Below are 19,868 nucleotides of genomic sequence, written 5' to 3'. Positions count from 1 at the left end.
AATGTCTGTTATTTTTATTTTTTAATTAATTGCATCAAGCACCCATTCACCGAATGATCGCTCATTGTCAGTGATCAGATGTAATCTATATGCAAATTTTAGAACACATTGGCAGCACAATACTTCAGAGGAAATAATAGGACGGAGTGTGCATGAAGCAACCCACAGCTGTTTTGAAACGTCCTTCTGCAGAAGAGCCTCTGCACTGAAGAGCTGTTGTACATCTGCTCATACTGTTGGCGAGGTTTTAATCTGTCAGTAGCTCACACTGTGATCTGTTTAACACCAGATTCTGGACTGGACATTTATTTTTAAATGCAGTTTGCCAAAAACCGAACCTTATAAATCAAACAGCAATGCCATGTTGAAGGAAAGTACCTCCGTGTTCTTCACATATTTCCGTACATATGTTGAGATTTGGGAATGTCAGACTACAACAAGAACAAAGCTGATCTGGACAAGAAGCACTTGCCTCTTGAAGCCTTCTAGGAAACTTGAATTTATTAAAGATCAACCACTTAAACACCAAAAGCAGACACAGACGGAAACAAGCTGGATAGTGTTAGAGTCACTACTCCTACTACTTCTCTGGCATGTCAGAGTCTCCCTACAATGGAGCTCATGTGTAAAATGTTATTATGACTAATAGTCATAACAGACAGAAATATGAGACTAAGACCCAGGTTGACAAATACTGAAATTTCCTTTTTAAAGCTTGACCTGTAGCTTTTGTGGATGCGGTTTTGGGGAAGTTCTGGGTGCTCGATCAGATCCCTTTTTAAGTATCTGTGCCTGATTGTTCCGCCAGGTGCCATGTATCACTTTGACTCGCCATCCTTAAAATCATGTTGTAAATCTTCTGTTGTTGTTGTTGTTGTTGTTGGTGGTATGTTCTGTTATGGCTCTTGCAATCGTTAACAATGAAAAGTACATCCAAATGTGGTTTTGATTGCGGGCATTTGAGATCTCGTCATTTTTTTTGGACCAGTCTGTTGAGAATGATCTGAAAGACATCACAAAGCAATATATGAGTCCTGTTATGACAATTGCTGACTGCACTCACATGATCATGGGTCAGATGTGTAGATCACATCTCAAGATCAGTGTGTGTGTGTGTGTGTGTGTGTGTGTGTTGAAATGAGTTTATTTTTACACTGCACTAAAAACATTTCATAAGCGTTACATAGGATGGATGAAAAAAAATCTGAATCACGAGAACCCGAAGCGTGAAAGTGGCAGGAGACACATGCCTATCTCCTCTACTCCCTTTACATATCTCTCTGTTTTCCCTCTCCAGTGCCTGAGGATGTCCAAGCGGAGCTTGTTTGTTCGTCTGGTGCCGTGCAGCTGCTTGCGGGGTGAGGAGGAGGCGGTAACATCGCTCGACTACTCCCACTGCAGCCTGGAGACTGTTCCTAAGGAGATCTTTAGCTTCGAGAAGACCCTGCAAGAACTTTACCTCGATGCCAACCAGATCGAGGAGCTGCCTAAAGTAAGGCACACACACTGATGTATAGAAACTTCACACAGCTACATGAAGGCTTGACTCATGAGGCCACTAAATATTGACTTTCTACTTCATCTCTTGTGAAAAGCTTGCACTGTTAAGACTGTACTTCATTGTAGGGATGGGCATTTCATGCAGAAATACTATTTGATATTCACTGGGAACTATAAGACCATTCTTTGATCACCCTCACAAACACACACACACACAGAGTCACTCTCAAATGACTCTGCATAGTTGTTGTATACTGGTGAAATGCTAGTATCTAGCTTTAGCCTGGCTTGTAGCGAGTAACTATACGCTGTGGTTGCAGCAGCAAATACACGGCCTTCTAACACTACTACGCTGCAACCTCAGCTTATCTGGACACTTACACTGACTATTAAAACTCACTGCCTGTAGTGTGTGCTTAACGGTGGCTGCGATAACATGCAGGCAGTCTCACACACACACACACACACACACACACACACACACCAGAGATCTACTTTCGACAACACCCGATGAACTACGTCACACCCACACCGTTTAAAAACAAGGGAAAATAAAACTTGAGGATTTTTTTTAAACAAGTTAATGACTATTCAAAAACCGTGACCCATTCCTACTTCATACACACACATTTTGAAAGACGAGCCTGTGAATAATGCAGTCGAACTTTTAAGACAGTCAGGACGTTTAAACGTGTATTATGATGTGCATTCTTGGTCAGCAAGACGTTGGTTTTTTTTTCTCTCTCTCTCTAATTAAAAACTCTACTATCTCTTCTCTCTCTCCACCAGCAACTGTTCAACTGCCAGTTACTCCACCGACTGAGCATGCCAGATAATGACCTAACAGTGTTGCCGGCAGCAATCGCAAACCTCATCAATCTCAGGGAGCTTGATGTCAGCAAGAACAGTAAGCAAAATGACGACTTATTTAACTGTATGTCTTCATCTTTTCTTCAGACACGTCACTCAGGTGAGAAGTAGTTTTGACTGACAGGTTAAATGAGTCCTTCAAAACTGTGACGTGTGAAGTTCAAGTGTCCTGGTCGTCCTTGTTTTGACATGACTGCTATTGGATATCTACCAGTGAGAGACTTAAACAAATTGAATTGCTGGGAAAGAGTTGCATAATTGATGCCATGTATAGATTACTTCAAAAGCATTGCGAGGTAAAATACCACAGCGTGTTTCATTCACCACATATTACGTCACAAAACCCCTGACGAGATGGATAAAGGAAGTTAACAAGCTCAGACCTGCAACACACTAGACACTGTCTGCTGCATAAGGCAGACTAGCAGCAGGGACAAAACCGAGCTAAATGAAGGCCCTGGCAGCTGGTTCTCACACAGATTGTGAAAATATCTGTACGAGGTGCTCAACTCAAAGTGTCTTGTCAGCGGTTTCATTGAGTGGGACGTGACAACATTTTGTCAAAGTGTGACATTTAGCTCTTTGAAGATAAACATTCACACTGTTGAATATGATGGGGAGCTTTGTACTAGAAGTTATTTCAATTTTGAACTTTGTGCTTTCAGTGTTGTTCTCGTCTGACATTTAGAGCAAAAAAAATAAAAGACAGCTGCAGACTAAAGCTTCTGAAGGCTTGACAGTACTGTTTGAATGCCTAGCTGCACACAGAATCAATCAGGTGTGCTATTTAAAAAAAAAAAAAAAAAAAGAGGTCTTTATTTTCATAACATCCTCTTGCATGCTCCCTACAAAGGGCTTTGCTTTAATCAAGCTGTCACTATTTAAACATTAACATCACTATCTGACATTATCTTTGTATAAGATGTTCAGCTCTGTAAGCTAAAAGAAAGTGTTAACACTGCAGGTTACTGTTTAAGACGGCTGATCATCACAACATAACCTTGAAGCTAAGCAGAACAGAAAAGCGATGTTCATGCTCAGTAAAACCTTTCCGTGGATAGAGAAAGGTTACAGTAAAAAGGTGGTTCTAATATAAATGAATGAGTGCTTGAGACAGCCTAGATTAAACAAATGATGAAGGCTGTGGTGGTGTTTTCATGAACCAGAGCTGCATGTGCTGTGTTGACATTAAACGTAGATTATCCTTCTTCTCAAAGCACTCAGTGCTAAGTGTTGTGGACACAAAACAAAGTGGGTGGAAATAAACCTTGAGACTTGGTCACCTCCACTTTCTGGCTGTTTGCACGTCGTGGTTGTTTCGTGAGAACTTGCAGACTATCACTCAGTGATCTTTCTTGTTTTTTTTTTTCTCCTTCCTATTCTGCTCTTTTATTATGTCACCTCTGCGCTCTTCTCTGCGGTTGTTTAAAGACGAATGGTGCAGAGCCTCACGAAATGTATCTTGAGCACACACAGTTCAGGCAGAGAGCCTCACAATCCACCTGTGTTTAACATTCACAAAGCCTTTCCTACTAAACACGAACAAGACAGCTTATGTTATCCCTCATCTTTTCGGCGTTGAAGGGAGTCATTTGTTCTGTGTCAATGGTAATAAAACGTTTGAGATACAGCATGCAGATGCTGAACTGATGACGTGTAGGGGGTTTACCTGTAACTCATCTGATGGCATTTTTTTTGCTGTTGGCTGTTTTCTCTGTAGGTATCCAGGAGTTTCCAGAAAACATCAAAAACTGCAAAGTCCTAGCTATTGTAGAAGCCAGTGTGAATCCCATATCCAAGTGAGTACTGCCCACCCTCCTCTAACAGCTTTTCACTCATAATTAACTGCATTTTGATTTAAAGGTACAGTGTGTAAGATGTGGCCACCCGTCCAAGGTTATCCCAACCAATGGGGAAAATCAACAGAGTGATGACCGCCAACTGCTGCTCATCTGTCCTCTTTGCTGTAGCTGTCTGTGGCTGTAGCTATAGGATTGCTGGCATTCACATTGCAGGCAGCAAAACCAAGCTCTGCAGCCCCCCATGAAGTGTGTTTTACAGGAATCAACTTCGTAATTAAGCTCATATTAATGCGATAAAAGAGAGAAACTTAGGGTACATTTATATTTTTGTGTTTAATAAGGAAAATATGTGTAAGATACATTTACTTTCTTGACTATTTTTGAGTTAATTTTGTTTATTTAATCCTCTAAAAAAAAAAAAAAAAAAAAAGCTAGAGCTTGTGAAATATGCCAAACTCACATACAACTTCCAGCTGAAACTATCGGGCTATCCTCTCTGGAGGTTCAAAGTGGTATTATGAGGCAGGACTGGCTGAGGATAGCTGGTTAGCATGCTAACTTTGGTAAATATCTCTGCAACACAACACATAGTTATGCTATTTTTTGAAATTTGTTGATAATGTTCATTTCTTGAACATTTTAAGCTAAAATCAGGGCCATGTTGTCCACATTGCACCTTTAATGTTGCACAGACAAGTATTTTGCCATTGCAGCAGCATTGCCAGGCTTTGTGTGAGTGATGCTATTCCTGTTCCTGTATGTGTTGCCAGGCTCCCTGAAGGTTTCACCCAGCTTCTGAGTCTGACACAGCTCTACCTGAACGATGCCTTCCTCGAGTTCTTACCAGCCAGCTTCGGCAGGTCAGTTTCTTTTCTCCGGTTCGGATAAGGGTGACATGTTTTCTAGCAGAAAAACTCATGTACAAACTGCAGAGTGTTGACTGTGGTGTTAAGCGTATGTTTTGTGTGAAGCCACACACAGTAGTTTATTGGGCCATAACATTGACACCACTATCGTAGCATAAGGTTTTTCTGATTGTATTAGAAGTTTTTCATTTTATAACACAAGTTTTAAAGCGTCTATTATTGTAATAGTCATCATAACAATGTATGAGATGACAAATGTGAAAGGGGATGCTCGTAGTGTGGATTATCTCCTTAATCTGCAGTTCCTCTGGCTTTATGGAGCTTTATGGCAAGTTTCAGTTCATTGTTTAGCTTTCTGGCCCACAGCTTTACTTTTATTTCAGTCTCACGGCTCTCAGGCAGCTGTTTTCAGTGAAAACACTCTAAAAACCCACAGTTCACTACCTGCTCAGCCCCAACCAGCACACACACAGAGTTAGACACTAGGTGGTCAACATAATGGAGCATTCAGTACTTAAAAAAGTGACTCTTTTCTCTATCGTATGCCTCAAGATTCCGATCTACAATAATTTGACAAATTCAAATCTAACGTCGTTAGATGTGGTTGATTTTATTAAAGGCTAAACAGGTTGTTTTATCATACCTGCAGTGTCTGTCACGCTCTTATTGTTTGTAGTTTACACACTAGTCAGTGTTGAGCCTTCTGATTACACAAATCATGTGATGTGAGTTGCCCACTTCAAGCTCTTAAAAACCTCTTAAATCTACATGTGCTTTCTGCATGGTCATCCTACTTTAGTACTACAGAAGTGAAAGGGAATATTGGTTTCATTTCATTTGTGTTGGCAAATGAAATTACCGCGAAGCCCTTGTCACGTAGCTGCACATCATAGCCGGTTAGTAGCAGATGAGCCATCAGAGGAAATCATGGCTCAAAAACCAATTCAACATAATACTGCTCTTTATTGGGAAGTTAAATAGAATAATTATTAAAACTAAATATGACAATAATGAGGTGCAAAAATATTTGCAAACTCAAGTAATGACGGTAAATAAAGGTCTCTTCAGTATGAAGATCCGATGTTGGACGGCGTTTTTTAAATATCAAGTGTTGTTGTTGTTTTTACCACATTGGCTTTTTACTTGGTTGCAGGTTGACTAAACTACAGATCTTGGAGCTGAGGGAGAACCAGTTAAAGATGTTGCCAAAGTAAGTGGTTTTTACTTCACATCAAATGTCCAAAATGCTCATTTTATTTGCAAAACAAAGGAGCGGTGTCGCTGTGAGAGTCATCTTTGTGTCATGATGCGTCTCAAGCCTTTTGATTCTCCTTCCTCTCACAATCCCTGTGGTATCTCTGCTGTGTCCTCCATCCTGTCTCTTTTTTTTTCCCTCCCAACACCTCTATCTGTAGTATTAAATTCCACGGTGTTGCATAACAGCCCCCTTTACTTGGCTGCTTGCTGTGGCAGGTTTTATAATCCTCTACTGAGACGGTAGTGAGGGTTATTTCACCATTTGAGAAGGTTACAGAGGTGCTGGGAGACTAAATGTCCCGAGAGCATTTGAGAGAAAGCTCCAGGTGATTGTAGGGGAAAGCTACTTTCTCTTTCTGTTCTCTCTCTCAGGCTTCACTTGCTGTATCTTTGCATTGTATGTCCGTCCCATTTTCTCAGCAAAACTGCGTTCCTCTGTTTGCCGTTTTTGTCCTTCCTCCCTCTGGCTGAGTTTCCTTTGTTATCTCACTCACTTTCCTTTTTCTTATTTTTCTGTGAGTGACAGGCCAGCCGCTGTACAAAGTGCAGTGTTGCCGCAGCTCAGAGCGGATCCTCTCTTTTCGCTGTGTTTATGTGACAGAGGCCAGACCTGTTAAAGGCTGGAGCCCTGACAAAGAAAAGGACTAATGATCGGGAACGTTGCCAGAGCAACACACAAGCATTTCAGAGATGTAAACAAATGTGTGCGTGCACAAAGGGGCGCAGCCGAAGCCCTTTCAGGGCTCCTACATAGAAAGTGCAGTCTTTTCTCTCAGTGCGCTAACACACACCAAGCACATGCATGCACCAAATGTTTCTCTGTGTTTTAAAGAGCGATGCTGTGTTCCTCACTACTTGGGGTCACAGGCCTAGTGTGTGTTTTGCACTTGTGAACTCACTTTCTAGATGAGCCAGCGCAGCTCATTCTTACCCCTTTGTGCTCACATGGTGGGTCTCTGGTGTTCTTGCCAACTTTGTGGTAAGAATGTGACAAAGCTGGCTAAAGCTCCAGCACATCGACATGATTGTTTTCATATTGCACCAAGTGCTAAAAAGAAATCACCAAAGGGCTCGATTCATATTTTTAATTTACGTCATGTGTTTTACATTCACATTTTAAGAGGAGCACATAAAAACATAACAGACTCCGCTCTTATGTTGGTGGGCCTCTGCTCTCAATTACTGTGCTTAATCTCACACATGTTTTAAGAAAACACTGTGAAAGGATCATCATGTCTGTTCCCAAGCAGATCTAAGTACATCTCCACTTCATCTCCAGTCATGCTCTCCTTTGCTTGGTCTTGTATAAAGCAATATTTGTTTTGAATTAGTGATTCATTCTGAGGAAACATCTGATTTTGAAACAACTGTCTGTAGTTCTTATCTTGCTTAAAGTTGATTTGTGTATTACAGTTCTTTACGAACACTTAACCCCAGTGTTGTTTTTTGGATAGTTCACAGGACTGTCCTCCAATCAAGGACACTAAAACAGTGGAAGGAACTGTAGAACTGTCTGTCTCTTTTGTTTGATTCTTGCAGATCATTTGAGACTTTGCTTTGTGTGAGGAAGAGTTTTCTATGTTTCAAGATATTTACAATCCGCTGCTGCCCCTGACTTATAAAGGCTTCTTGTCAGTAGATCTTGATGAATGATGCGTATTCATCGTTGCTGCTCAGAATGTGAAATGAGCCTTCATAAGAATATTTCACTGCCCAATTTTCTGCCGCTAGTGATCAATTAAACATGGCAAAGGCTGTAAGCAGTCGAATAGTCCTGTTTTTTATCTGCTTGTTTACAGTGTGGCAGAGATTGTGAGACTGTGACCTGAATGTGGAGAGAAAATTCTGGAGCAAGGCTTAGGGCTAGCACACGTCACATTTTCCATTATTTAAACCATATTTCCGTCACGCCTGAGCTCCAAAAGGTATTTATTTCCTCATGGAATAATTCAGCAAAAGGAGCATAGGCAGAGCATGAATGCTGTCCAAAATATAACATGAAAATCGACAGATAATCTTGTGTTTGAAGCACGTGGCCCACAGTGCTTATAATCCTGGCCGCTGCTTTGGTCTAAACAAAGGGGGTCAGTTTAGTGTTTGCTATTCATTTCCAAAGTCTGACTTTCTGCACTTGTGGAAACGTGTAATATGAGTGATTTGGTTTGAAGATCTCACTCCCTGTCTGTCCTGTGTGTCCACAGAAGCATGCAGAAGCTCACACAGCTGGAAAGGTTGGACCTTGGGAGTAATGAGTTCACTGAAGTGGTGAGTGTCTGTCAGTCGGTCTGTCGATGCCCAGGGCTTTCCTACCTTTCTGGTGGTGACCTCACTTCCCCCTTTCCCTGTCTGTGTTCTTCAGTTTTAAAATGGAAGCCCTGTTTTTAAAGGACACATGCAGTAACAGCTAATTTGTCTTCAGTGAAAGATAGCATTCATTAATGCATGATGATCACAGTGGATTAAATAAATGGCCTTCTGATTCGTTTTTATCTTGTTTATGAGTTAATCTCTTCATCCTGTCTCTGCCCAGCAGGCGTACACACACACACACACACACACACACACACACACACACATCCCTTAAACACTCAAACACACACATCCCTATCACTTAGCCTCCTTTCTCCTCTTTGCGTCCACAGCCTGAGGTGTTGGAGCAGCTGAGTGGAATCAGGGAGCTGTGGATGGACGGGAACAGACTGACGTTTTTACCTGGGGTATGATTAACCGTCATTCCTATACACGCACTTCCAGTAGCTGCTGTGCCCCAAAACATCATCTCGAGATTATTTCCCTTCATTTTCAATCCACGTGTCTGCTTAAATCTTCGTCAAAATGAACCACGGTCAGTTTGCATCAGACTTTCAGCCCTCTGAGCACCAGCAGAGAAGGAGCTGCAGTTTAGAAACGATTGTCTTGCTGGATGAACACAATTTTACAGAGAAAATAGTGCAGACTTTAGATTATGCTCGTGTCCCAGTAATACTTTTTTTTTAAAAAGTACTGCTGTGAAGTCACTATTTTCCTTGAACATAATTAATTTATAATGATGTTGTGATAGTCAGAACGTGTTACATGAGATTCATTTTTCATCCAAATGACCAGCTTGTTAGTAACTGGGTCATAATTAAAGCATTAGTTCTGCTGCCAGCGTTTCAACAGCATCAGCTGTAATCACAGTCTGGCCCTTTATAAGTAATGACGTCTGGCAGGAACAGAAACCAAACTGAATACAACTACTGTTTTTCTTTCATATAAAATTTAAAAATGTAAAAATTCAACCATTTTAGAAATGATATCATAACGCTCCTACCAAACTTACTTTACCTCACTGCTCAGGATGTTTTGGGGATTGTTTTAATCCTCTGTGTTCAATCAACACTGCTGCTTAAGCCTTGGCATAAATCTAGAGAGGATAACAAGATATCAGTGAAAATTCTCTCTATTTTTTGTGCGTCTGCTTTTATGTATCCAGATGCTGGGGATGCTAAAACAGCTGGTGTACCTGGATGTATCAAAGAACAACCTGGAGATGGTAGATGAGCAAATCTGTGGTTGTGAGAGTCTGCAGGACCTCCTGCTGTCCAACAATGCCCTCACACAGTTGCCAGGCTCCATCGGTAAAGATTACCACACACACACACACACACACACACACACACACACACACACACACACGCCATAACTGAAGGAAAACAAAATGAAACACCTTTAATATCTTTCAGCTATTGCCAAATGCATTTTTTCCATTCCTGTGCTGCAGAGGACACACTTACCATCCATCCAGTTTCAGAGAGTTCTGAAAATTATGCCACTCTTATCGTTCTATTACATTATCTGTCATGTGCTCTTCTCTTATTTTTATGTCTTCATTTTCAGGTAGCGTGGAGTCTTTGTTTTTCAATTTTTAGTTCTTTTCATGCATGAACAGAAATTTGGAACAAGCACATTAAATATCACATTTAAGTCAAAGAGTGAGCTGACCAAACTGACTTTCTGTGTATTTATATACCAACTTCCTGTTGGGAGAATGCTGAGTTAAGTCTACCAGGCTGATTATATCAGCTGAGTCCAGATGCACCGCACCATAGAGTCAGGATTGATTTACTAAACTGATTACTGTATTGATGACACTATGAATTAATCCAGTTAACTGCTGTAATGGATATTCTGCTTTGTGATGCGGCAGCAAGTGATAATCAGTAAACTGCCCCGAGCTGCGTCTCTCTCATTCTCTCTTTACCTCTCACTGTAGGCTCACTGAAGAAACTGACCGCACTGAAAGTGGATGAGAATCAGCTGATGTACTTGCCAGACTCCATCGGAGGGTGAGTGTTACCGCAGCAGCAGCAGATTTAATACCAGCAGAATAAACCCTGAGATCAGTGGATTATTGTGCTGTTTTCATCTACCATCCACTGATCACATAAAGCATCTGCCTGGATAAATCACGTGTTCCCATTAAACATAATGTGTTCCCATGCTTTATTTATTTTGGCCTAGTACTGATGATCTTGAGTAACCTTATTGATTAATGGAAACAGGTTCAGATTTGCTTTATTGTGGAGGAGTCCATGGTAATCCTGGGCCAGATGACCCTCCAACACAATACCGATAGATTAAATCAGTCGAAGCTGTTTTCAGATTGGTATTGTCTGCAGCAGACAGGTAAACCCTGCAGGTCCAAGTCTTAGCTCCTCTCCTCTGAATCATTGTGGTCCAGCATAAAGATTAGGCCACAATTTAATCCAGCTATGGTGTGTGGTTTTTATCAGTCCACTTCTACATCTGTAAGAGAGACAGATCTACTGACTGTTACAGCTGCACTGTTTGGTTTCTGGTCCATTGTTTCCAAACAATAAACACAGTCAATTATCTTGCATGTTAGAATGTGTCTCCTTGTGTAATTTGACACAGATTATGTGACAAAGCCTATGGTTTAGTTTAATCCCATGCAAGGATTTTATTTTAAGCATTTTTTTTTTTTCTCGTTCATACGTAGCCGATTTTATTGAGTCCACTGCTGGTGCACAATGTTGTTTGTCCCTGTTTTACATTCAGCCGACGGGGGCAAATCCTGTGTTTTGGAGACTGACGATACTATAATGCAGCAGCTCTCTCGCAAGTCAGACTCTTTTTCGCAGTCATCTGAATCCCCGCTGTGCATTTGCATTTTCCATTCAGCAGAAAGCCCCAGCTGCACAGCACTTCTGTGTCAACATGGCTTCAATTTGAAATGTCACTACTTTAAATGATGTCCCATGAAGCTTTTAAGATGCATCAGTGTTGTAAATGTCTCTTAGTGCTTCGCTCTTACTGTTAGATATTGTCACAGTAGTTGATGTGAAGAAGATTTGCTCTTTGTCTTTGTTTGATGAACTCTCTGTGGGAGTTTTCAGCATCATTCAGCCATTTCTTGTCTTTACGTATTGGGGGCAAACAACTATATTGAATTGTTGCACAGCCCTATTACAGAGCAATTAGCAATCTTCAGTCTCATACTGCCCAGTAGTGACACCTGGTTTGCAGAAGATTTAGTCCCTGTTTTACCACTCTGGCATCCCAAATCTTTGACATGAAGTCTGCTGCAGCAGAATTGAAGGGGCATTCCACTTATTTGTACTCATCAAATTCAGGTTACTGGTTGTAACAAGTTCTTCTCAGCCTGTGTAAACAGTTGTATAATGTCTTTTGTGGCTCCAGAGGGAGCTTTCCAAAGTTTGATAAAATATGGTCTTGGTTATCTTGGCGTGGGCTTGGAGACGACAAATGTATAACAGAAATGTGGATGTGGAGTTTGAAAAATGTGGGTGTTTATCAGGCAAGGAGGGTCTTATAAAAACATGCCATTGAGCTACATTATGGGAGCTGTAGGATCCAGGGTTTTGGCACTTGACCCATATGAGGGACTAAAGGTCCCCAGTAGACGAAAAGTAATCCATCTCTTTCAAGTATTGATGCACATGCGCTGATAAATCACCGGAGTATTCTTTTAACTTTGATATTCCAAGTTTTTCAAATAAGATTAGAACTTATTACACACGGTATGCACTGGATATATTGTAATTGCACCACATGATTAAAGCCCTAGCTTCCCTCTGCTTCTGTCTGCATCAGTTTGACATCTCTGGATGAGCTGGACTGCAGTTTCAATGAGATCGAAGCTTTGCCCTCTTCCGTCGGCCAGTGTGTCAGCATCCGCACCTTTGCTGCAGATCACAACTTCCTTATGCAGCTTCCTCCTGAGGTTTGTATGCACGCTAGAGTATATATATATATGTATGTGTGTGTGTGTGGAAATGTGCTAAGATGTGGTGTGGCATGTCAATCTGCCCATCTGTAACAGCTAGCTTTGTTGGCTCACGGCTCTGTGTCCTTGGTTTCTTTCCCCTCACAGATGGGCAACTGGAAGAATGCAACTGTGCTGTTCCTACATTCCAACAAGCTGGAGTCTTTGCCTGAGGAGATGGGTGACATGCAGAAGCTCAAGGTCATCAATCTCAGCAACAACAAGTGAGTGTGAACACACAGTATTCAAGCACATTGAGGTTCTTAAGTTAAAGGACAAGTCTATTTTGAAGTTTACTATGGATTTTTGTAAAAGTCATTAAACTTGCTGCTTTTCTCTGCTTTATTTAATTGGAAATTGAATCTGTTTGAGTTTTGCACAGTTGGTCAGACAAGACATTTAATGACGTGGGGGTTAAGGAAATTACAGCTGTCATTTTTCACTATTTTCCGACATTTTTTAAATAAACCAGCTCATCAAGAAAATCATCAGCAGAAAAGTCAATTAATGAAAACAAGCATTTGAGAAGAATTCCTGCGGCTTTGCAGCAATTTAATTCTTCACTATGAAATGTGTAATTCCATGCAAACGAATGATGTCTTGGTTTTACTCTTACACAAGCACACACGCAGTCTAAAACATAACCTGATAATTACAACAGGATCTCCATTCTGGCCACAATGAGAATGGGATTGGTTTGGAATCTAAAGCCTGATTGAGGTTTTAATCAGGGGTTTTACATTCCTGGTGTCAGCTCTGTGCCAAATACACCATATAACTTTGGCTACGACCCCACAGACATTTTTTAAGAGAAAAATTAAATGAGGCTTCAGTCTAACTTTATATCGGGCCCTAAATTTACTTTCCACAATGAGACTTTTTTTCCCTTTGCAGATGCATCAGGTTTTTTAGGTTGTTGATGCAAGTCCTGCGTTGTTTTTGTTTTACTGCAGGTTAAAGAATCTTCCCTACAGTTTCACTAAACTGAACCAGATGACTGCAATGTGGCTGTCTGAAAATCAGGTGAGATCACATGTATTTTGTCACGAGGGCTACACCAAGCGTAGTTCCGAGCTGTCGGGCAGAGATGCATTGACTGTAATGGCAGCTGGGTACGTGAAAACATTCAGACGTAAATCAATCCGGCTGGCCCAAGTAGCTCACAGGAAAAGGCATTCAAAATTCAGCACACCACTTCCAGGACATTTGATCTAAACGTGCCAAATGCACACGCAGGTCAGACTTAGTGATAACCCGAAACTCTACATTTTTAAAGAGTAAAAGGATCCTAATGACTGTCAGAAACCTTAATACTCGTTTAAGGGCAACAGTTTGGTAATCTAGACAAGCCTGTCAAAAACTCATGAAAGTGGTTTCACACAAATCTGAGTGAGAAAAGGCAGCAGCAGCAACAACTAGGCGGACGTTGAACACAGAGGGAGATCAAGGTTACCAGCTGAGCTGTGGTGCCTGAAATTTGGACTTCTGCCTTGGTTAACGTGGCCCTCGACAAAACACAAGATAAACCTATCAGAGGTGGAAACGTTTGAGTCTGTTCAACTCAGTGTAGCTTCGTATCGGAAGGGAAATCTTGAACTGTTCGCATCAAGCTTAGAAGAGCTGAGTTTTAATGTTTCTGAAGTGAGGCCACTGCAGGAGTGTACAGATTCAGTTTTTCCAACTTATAAATATTTCTACATTACAGTCTGTTGACTCTCACCGCATCTAAAATCAATTATTCATGTCTTTTTGCTCATCCTAGCTGGACTGTTGTAAGTCTGTTCAAATGCCGGAACAAATTGTCACGGAAAACTGCAGCTATTTCAGAATGCTGCAGAACAACCAGCTGAACAGCCCACATCTCCCCTGTTTTGTTAAATACAGAATACAATTTAAGAATTTTCTTATCATTTACACCTGTTTAGCTCTCTAAATTCGTAACTACACACGAATTTTGTGGCGATATCAGGTATTGATGTCTGTGGCATTTCTGTACTTCAGTTTATTGCCGTTTATCAGGTGACATACACAGATGTTGATATATCTGCAGTGAGCTGATATCAGCGGATGTTTTGGCCTGGCTGGATTATCAGTTGGGCTCTATTCTTGACAGGAAACTGTATAGGTCGACTCCAAGGTCACAGGGGTCTGATCAGGGCTCTGTGGCTGGGTGCCCTCAGGCTCTTGAAACAGCCCCCCTACAGACTGTTTTTAATCTTGTCTGGAATCCCGTTTGTACAAACAGGCCTTTTATTAATGTTTTTGTGTCATCTTAGTGTATCAAAGTTGGAATTTTTCATGCTTTTATTTCCTTGTAAAGCACCTTGAGACACTATGAAGCTGCTACACGTACATAAATAAGCTCAAAGCAGGAGTGCAGCACATGTTGCGTTAGCTGGACAGGAATGAAACCCAGCAGATGCAGTCCAACAGGAACAGACACAGACTGTTTGGCAGGTGTGACAGTGTCAATGGGTCCTAAGGGACACTGATGGAGCTTAAGCCACCTCCATGAAGGAGTGATTGGGAGGAAGAGGCACCCAGACGTGATTAAGTAGTGTCTCAGTCACGGTGTAGCCAGTGGCCGGTTTGGTTAAGACAAGAGGACGAAACTCAGCTGGAAAGGAGTGTGGGAAATTGAGGGGGCACCACATTAATTTTGACAAAGCACCGTTGATTGCAGATAGCACACTCAAACCTACTTTCTGTCTCCCACAGTCAAAGCCCCTGATCCCGCTCCAGAAAGAGGAGGATCCAGAGACACACAAAACTGTGCTGACCAACTACATGTTCCCCCAGCAAACCAGGACTGAGGACTGTGAGTACTGTGCATTCAACGAAGACGAAATTTCTCTTTTATATTCTTTCATGGTTTATCTGGCAGACCTTCAAACTGCAAATGTGTGTGAGCTGTTTTCACCAATCAGTTCTTAGAAGCCTGGCTGGATAATAAAGGTTTAAGCTTTTTAACCAACCAGGGGAAAATAAAATTAAGTTGTTTACCACGCCATCCAAGTCTCATTTTCAGGTGAAGTAATAACCAAATGTTTTGATGCACATTCTCGGGCATCGTCATGACTACCAGTACCATCATTATAACAGTCTTGGCCTGCAAGGATTCCTGTATTCATGTTTTATGAGGACCTCGTTACCTGAGACCAAAGCTGCAGAAACACTAGTCTTTTCCTTCTTGTCAAGCATCTGTTAGTTTGGCTTGGTTTCCTGTTACACCAAACAGCTTGCATTGACCCTGTTGCATCTTAGCCTTAGGGTAATTAGGGGCTTAAGATCTACATGCTTCAACTACTGAAATGGTAGTGAGTCAACAGCTTGATTTTGTATTGCATCACCAAGAAATGCACTCATACAAGTTACTGTGTGTAGCTTCTGTGCTCTGTTTGTCTGCCAGTCGCCTGCTTTATTTTATTTTCCATAGAAATCTGCTGGGAAGTTTTCCAAAAGAGCTTTATCTGTCTCCTTGTTTCGTTCTGAGAAGCTGGAGAAGATCATGATCTGGCTATAATTATTATGTTTTACAACTAGTTAATATGGAGACTGCGCAGCAGGTGACTCATATCATGAGCACTTACTCTCTGTTATGGTGCGTTAAGTTTTCGACAACCAGAGTTGTTGATATTGTCTGTTCTTGGCTCAGGATGACCGACATTAGTTCTTTCCTGTGGAATACAGACATGTTTTTAAGTTAGCAAGCTTGTTCAAAGTATCTGCGTCTTGCTATTTTGAGGGTGATGAGTGTTTTAACACAGGAAACCACACACAGACTGATTCACACCTTAAAGCTGATAGCTTTGAATAATAAAACACGATGTCACCTTCATACTGGGACGTATTTGCACACCTGATGTTTTTGGTCAAGTTTCAGATTTGTTGCACCAGTTGATAATTAGTCTTGGACACTTGTTTCAAGGCCAACAGACACAATGGAGAACAGGTCACGGATGCACGGTGCTTCTGCAGGGTTTCAGAAAAGTGGCAGCAGCAGCAGCAGCATCATCATCATCATCATCATCATCATCATCATCACAACCACAATGTCATGAGGTCATTTTCACACTAACCATGGCCTTGCTTCAGCCGTCCCAACCTACAATCAAATAAGAGTAAAAGCACAGGATTGAGACTGAGTTTAGCGCCTAGTAGTGGCAAATCCTCCGTAAATGTCAATGCAAGTGTCAGTAATTGATAACTGTGAGGTTCCGTTGGAGTTGAAGGGGTTAACTCCTGAATTTCCTCCACAGCTCTTTCACTTCATTGGTGCCTCATGTTGTCTTTGCGCCATCTTGTGGTCAAAGTCAGACTTGTATGAATTTAACACCCGGGCGGTGACTAAAGCCTTAATTAAAAGCTAACAAATTATCCTCCTCCTGGTCTCTGCTTTTATTTCAGACATCCCCAACTCTGACTCTGAGAGCTTTAATCCAGCTCTCTGGGAGGAACAACGCAAGCACCGAGCTCAGGTGGCCTTTGAGTGTGACGAGGACAAGGATGAGAGAGAAACACCACCAAGGGTTAGTGCCAAGGACATTGTTGTGATCACAAAGTATTATTTTGGCAAAAACCTTCAGTTTTATGTGTCTGTTTTTGATGTAAGATGTGCTTCAAGTCCCATTTCCTACAATTTAACAATGGTATGTTTGTGGGTATATGTACTCATCCAGGAGGGAAACCTGAAGCGCTACCCTACACCATACCCAGACGAGCTGAAGAACATGGTGAAAACAGCCCAGTCTGTGGCTCACCGGCTGAAAGAGGACGAGTCGAGCGATGAGTCGGGGAAAGATGCTAAACCGATCGAGAGGAACCACATTGGCATGCAGGACGTGGGAGTAAAGGTCAGCTTTGGCAAGATTTGATATTTCACATGGAAACAAATCTGTCACTTTCATTTCTTGTTTGCTTTGGCTTGCTGTAGTTCCCCTTTAATGAATTGCATAAGCTACATGCAAGTGACGGAGCAGTTTTAATAAATAACTGACCTACTGTTTTTGTGCAGGTGATAGAGGCTCCCTGTCCCAACGGCATGGTATCAGACATGGAGCCCCAAGTCTCTACCAACCCCTCCGCTCCGGACTCAAAAGACACTTCAGAGTCTTACAGCTCTCAGAGGGTCCCTCTCAAATCCTCAGGGGGCTCTATGATGAACCACGAGGACACGCTGGAGGTACTGCTAACATTTAGCTCTCTAAATGATTTCGCTATTTCCAAAACAAGGAGTACGACATCATGAAGTTTCAAATGCAGCGTTGAGAAAGTTTATGTTTGTGTTCAGGATTCCGAAGAGCTGTCTGATGAAGAAGAGGAGATGAAAATTGCAGAGATGAGACCCCCTCTTATCGAGATCTCCATTAACCAGCCCAAAGTCGTGACTTTAAGTAAGGACAAAAAAGGTAAAAATTTTCAGATATATTTTAAGTGGAAACAAGTGACAGTGCCGAGACACAGTACGCTAAAGCGATATTCCTGCTCAACAGATGACGCCGACTCTTTGCTGGATGAGACGGTGGCCAACAGCAACCAGAACAACAGCAACTGTTCGTCTCCATCGCGCATGTCTGACTCGGTGTCTCTGACCACAGACAGCAGTCAGGACAATTCTCTGTGCACCCCTGAGAGAGAGGCAAAGATGTCCTTCTTACCAAAAACGCGGTTGGTACCATTTTTCAACCTGTTAACGTGGAGTACAAAGCAGAGCCCTCCTCCTGCCGCTTTTACATATTCTGACCTTAACATTTTATGTTGTAGGCAAGAAGATGAGAATATGAACCAGCCTAAAGACACCACCCCTCTCCTCCACAATGGCAATGGCTCTGAAACATCCCTTCAGGCCCTTTTGAAAACCCAGCAGACCCCGCCGGAGAAAATGGGCGACTACGACCTGTCCATGGAAGCCAGACTGGCCTTCATTGAGAAGGGAATTAACAACGGCATGGGAGAAACCTACACAAAGTGGGACCAGATCAATATGAATGTGTCAAAGTTGCCAACCGACAACATGGTGCAGCTAGACGAGGTGGACAAAACCAAGAATGGCTCGGTAACGCGGGAGGACTTGGACAGCAAGCAGGGTTTTAGCAATGACAACATGGAGCATTTTCTGAATGGGAACCAGCAGGTCAGTGACTGCATCAATAGTTTGGGCAACAAAAGCCAAGCGATGAGAGTAGAGACATCTGCTGTGCATGTGGCCTCGACAGGCACGACAGCCAGCAGTGACATGTCTCTTTCTCGCAGCACAGAGGAACTGTCTCCAGAGAAAAGGTGCCATCCCCCGCAGGTGATGAAGTCTCACAGTGTCAGCAACATAGAAACGGGGGGCATGAAGCTATACTCCTTTGAAGGGGATAGCGACTCCTACGACACAGCAGGAATGACAAGGATGGCGGGAGCAGGCCCGGGGCCGGGGGCTCAGGGCCAGAGCATCGTCAGGAGCAAGTCAGCCAGTCAGTTACTCAATGACCAGACACTCCAGGTCCATCCCAGCTCCTCTGCATCTTCCTCAGACCTGCTGTCCTCCTCCATGCCCCCTGCCAGCACCAGCAGATATCCAATCTCCTCCAGCATGGGCATCCCTCCTCCTCAGTACAACATACAGTACACGAGCAGTGCCATGCCTAAAGAGGGCCTCTGGACCCAGAGGACGCCCATGCCCCCAGAGCACCAAGGCTACCTCCCTCCTCCCCCACACTCACTAGCCAACACCAACTATTCCAACCGTAATCAGGCACCTCCCTACCCGCTACAGCCCCAGCAGAGGGGGCCTCCAATGGGTCCCAAACCCTCCGGGGACATGTGGGCCATGGGACTTCATTCTACTGGAGGCCAGTCTAGAAGCAGCACTCTGCATAGGCAAAGCAGCACCGCCTCCACAGCCTCCATGGGTGACCCGAGGCGCATGCAGGTGCCGGATGGGGAATACATGACATACAGGGACATTCACACCCTCGCCAGGGGGCCGCTGGCGATGAGCCAGGCCATGCAGAGGCCCCTCTCGGCTCGCACTTACAGCATCGACGTACCCGGAGCTTCCAGGCCTCTCAGCGCCAGGCCGCAGCCCCATGAGCTTCCAGAGAGGACCATGTCTGTCAGCGATTTCAACTACCAGCACGGCAGCCCCAGCAAGAGGCCCAACACCAGGGTGAAGTCCGAGCACTCGCTGCTGGATGGGTCTGGACAGGTGTCAGGAGGAGGGGGAAGGGTGCCAGCTGACTGGAGAGACCAGGTGATGCGGCACATCGAGGCCAAGAAAATGGAAAAGGTAAAAAT

At 42.9% G+C, this 19,868-nt stretch overlaps 1 protein-coding gene across 3 annotated transcripts in view; it reads left to right on the top strand.

The window, feature by feature from the left end:
* The window catches only part of erbin (erbb2 interacting protein), a 53,540-nt gene that overhangs the window by 25,696 nt on the left and 7,976 nt on the right, over positions 1 to 19,868 (top strand). For 2 of the 3 annotated variants that reach the window (XM_041959688.1, XM_041959686.1), the window contains exons 3-21: positions 1,298 to 1,492; positions 2,290 to 2,407; positions 4,091 to 4,169; positions 4,943 to 5,032; positions 6,192 to 6,248; positions 8,497 to 8,560; positions 8,938 to 9,012; positions 9,771 to 9,915; positions 10,551 to 10,623; positions 12,413 to 12,542; positions 12,693 to 12,808; positions 13,538 to 13,607; positions 15,303 to 15,402; positions 16,992 to 17,113; positions 17,264 to 17,437; positions 17,599 to 17,766; positions 17,875 to 17,992; positions 18,077 to 18,251; positions 18,348 to 19,860. In XM_041959688.1, coding sequence (XP_041815622.1) covers positions 1,307 to 1,492; positions 2,290 to 2,407; positions 4,091 to 4,169; positions 4,943 to 5,032; positions 6,192 to 6,248; positions 8,497 to 8,560; positions 8,938 to 9,012; positions 9,771 to 9,915; positions 10,551 to 10,623; positions 12,413 to 12,542; positions 12,693 to 12,808; positions 13,538 to 13,607; positions 15,303 to 15,402; positions 16,992 to 17,113; positions 17,264 to 17,437; positions 17,599 to 17,766; positions 17,875 to 17,992; positions 18,077 to 18,251; positions 18,348 to 19,860 — 3,573 coding nt within the window. In that variant the 5' untranslated portion in view covers positions 1,298 to 1,306. The remainder of the gene's footprint in view (positions 1 to 1,297; positions 1,493 to 2,289; positions 2,408 to 4,090; positions 4,170 to 4,942; positions 5,033 to 6,191; positions 6,249 to 8,496; positions 8,561 to 8,937; positions 9,013 to 9,770; positions 9,916 to 10,550; positions 10,624 to 12,412; positions 12,543 to 12,692; positions 12,809 to 13,537; positions 13,608 to 15,302; positions 15,403 to 16,991; positions 17,114 to 17,263; positions 17,438 to 17,598; positions 17,767 to 17,874; positions 17,993 to 18,076; positions 18,252 to 18,347; positions 19,861 to 19,868) is intronic. The other variant, XM_041959687.1, reaches the window with a different exon arrangement.

This window comes from Chelmon rostratus, chromosome 19, assembly GCF_017976325.1.
Source record: "Chelmon rostratus isolate fCheRos1 chromosome 19, fCheRos1.pri, whole genome shotgun sequence".
Classification (NCBI taxonomy): Eukaryota; Metazoa; Chordata; class Actinopteri; order Chaetodontiformes; family Chaetodontidae; genus Chelmon; species Chelmon rostratus.
This window is presented reverse-complemented; position numbering and strand designations above follow the sequence as displayed.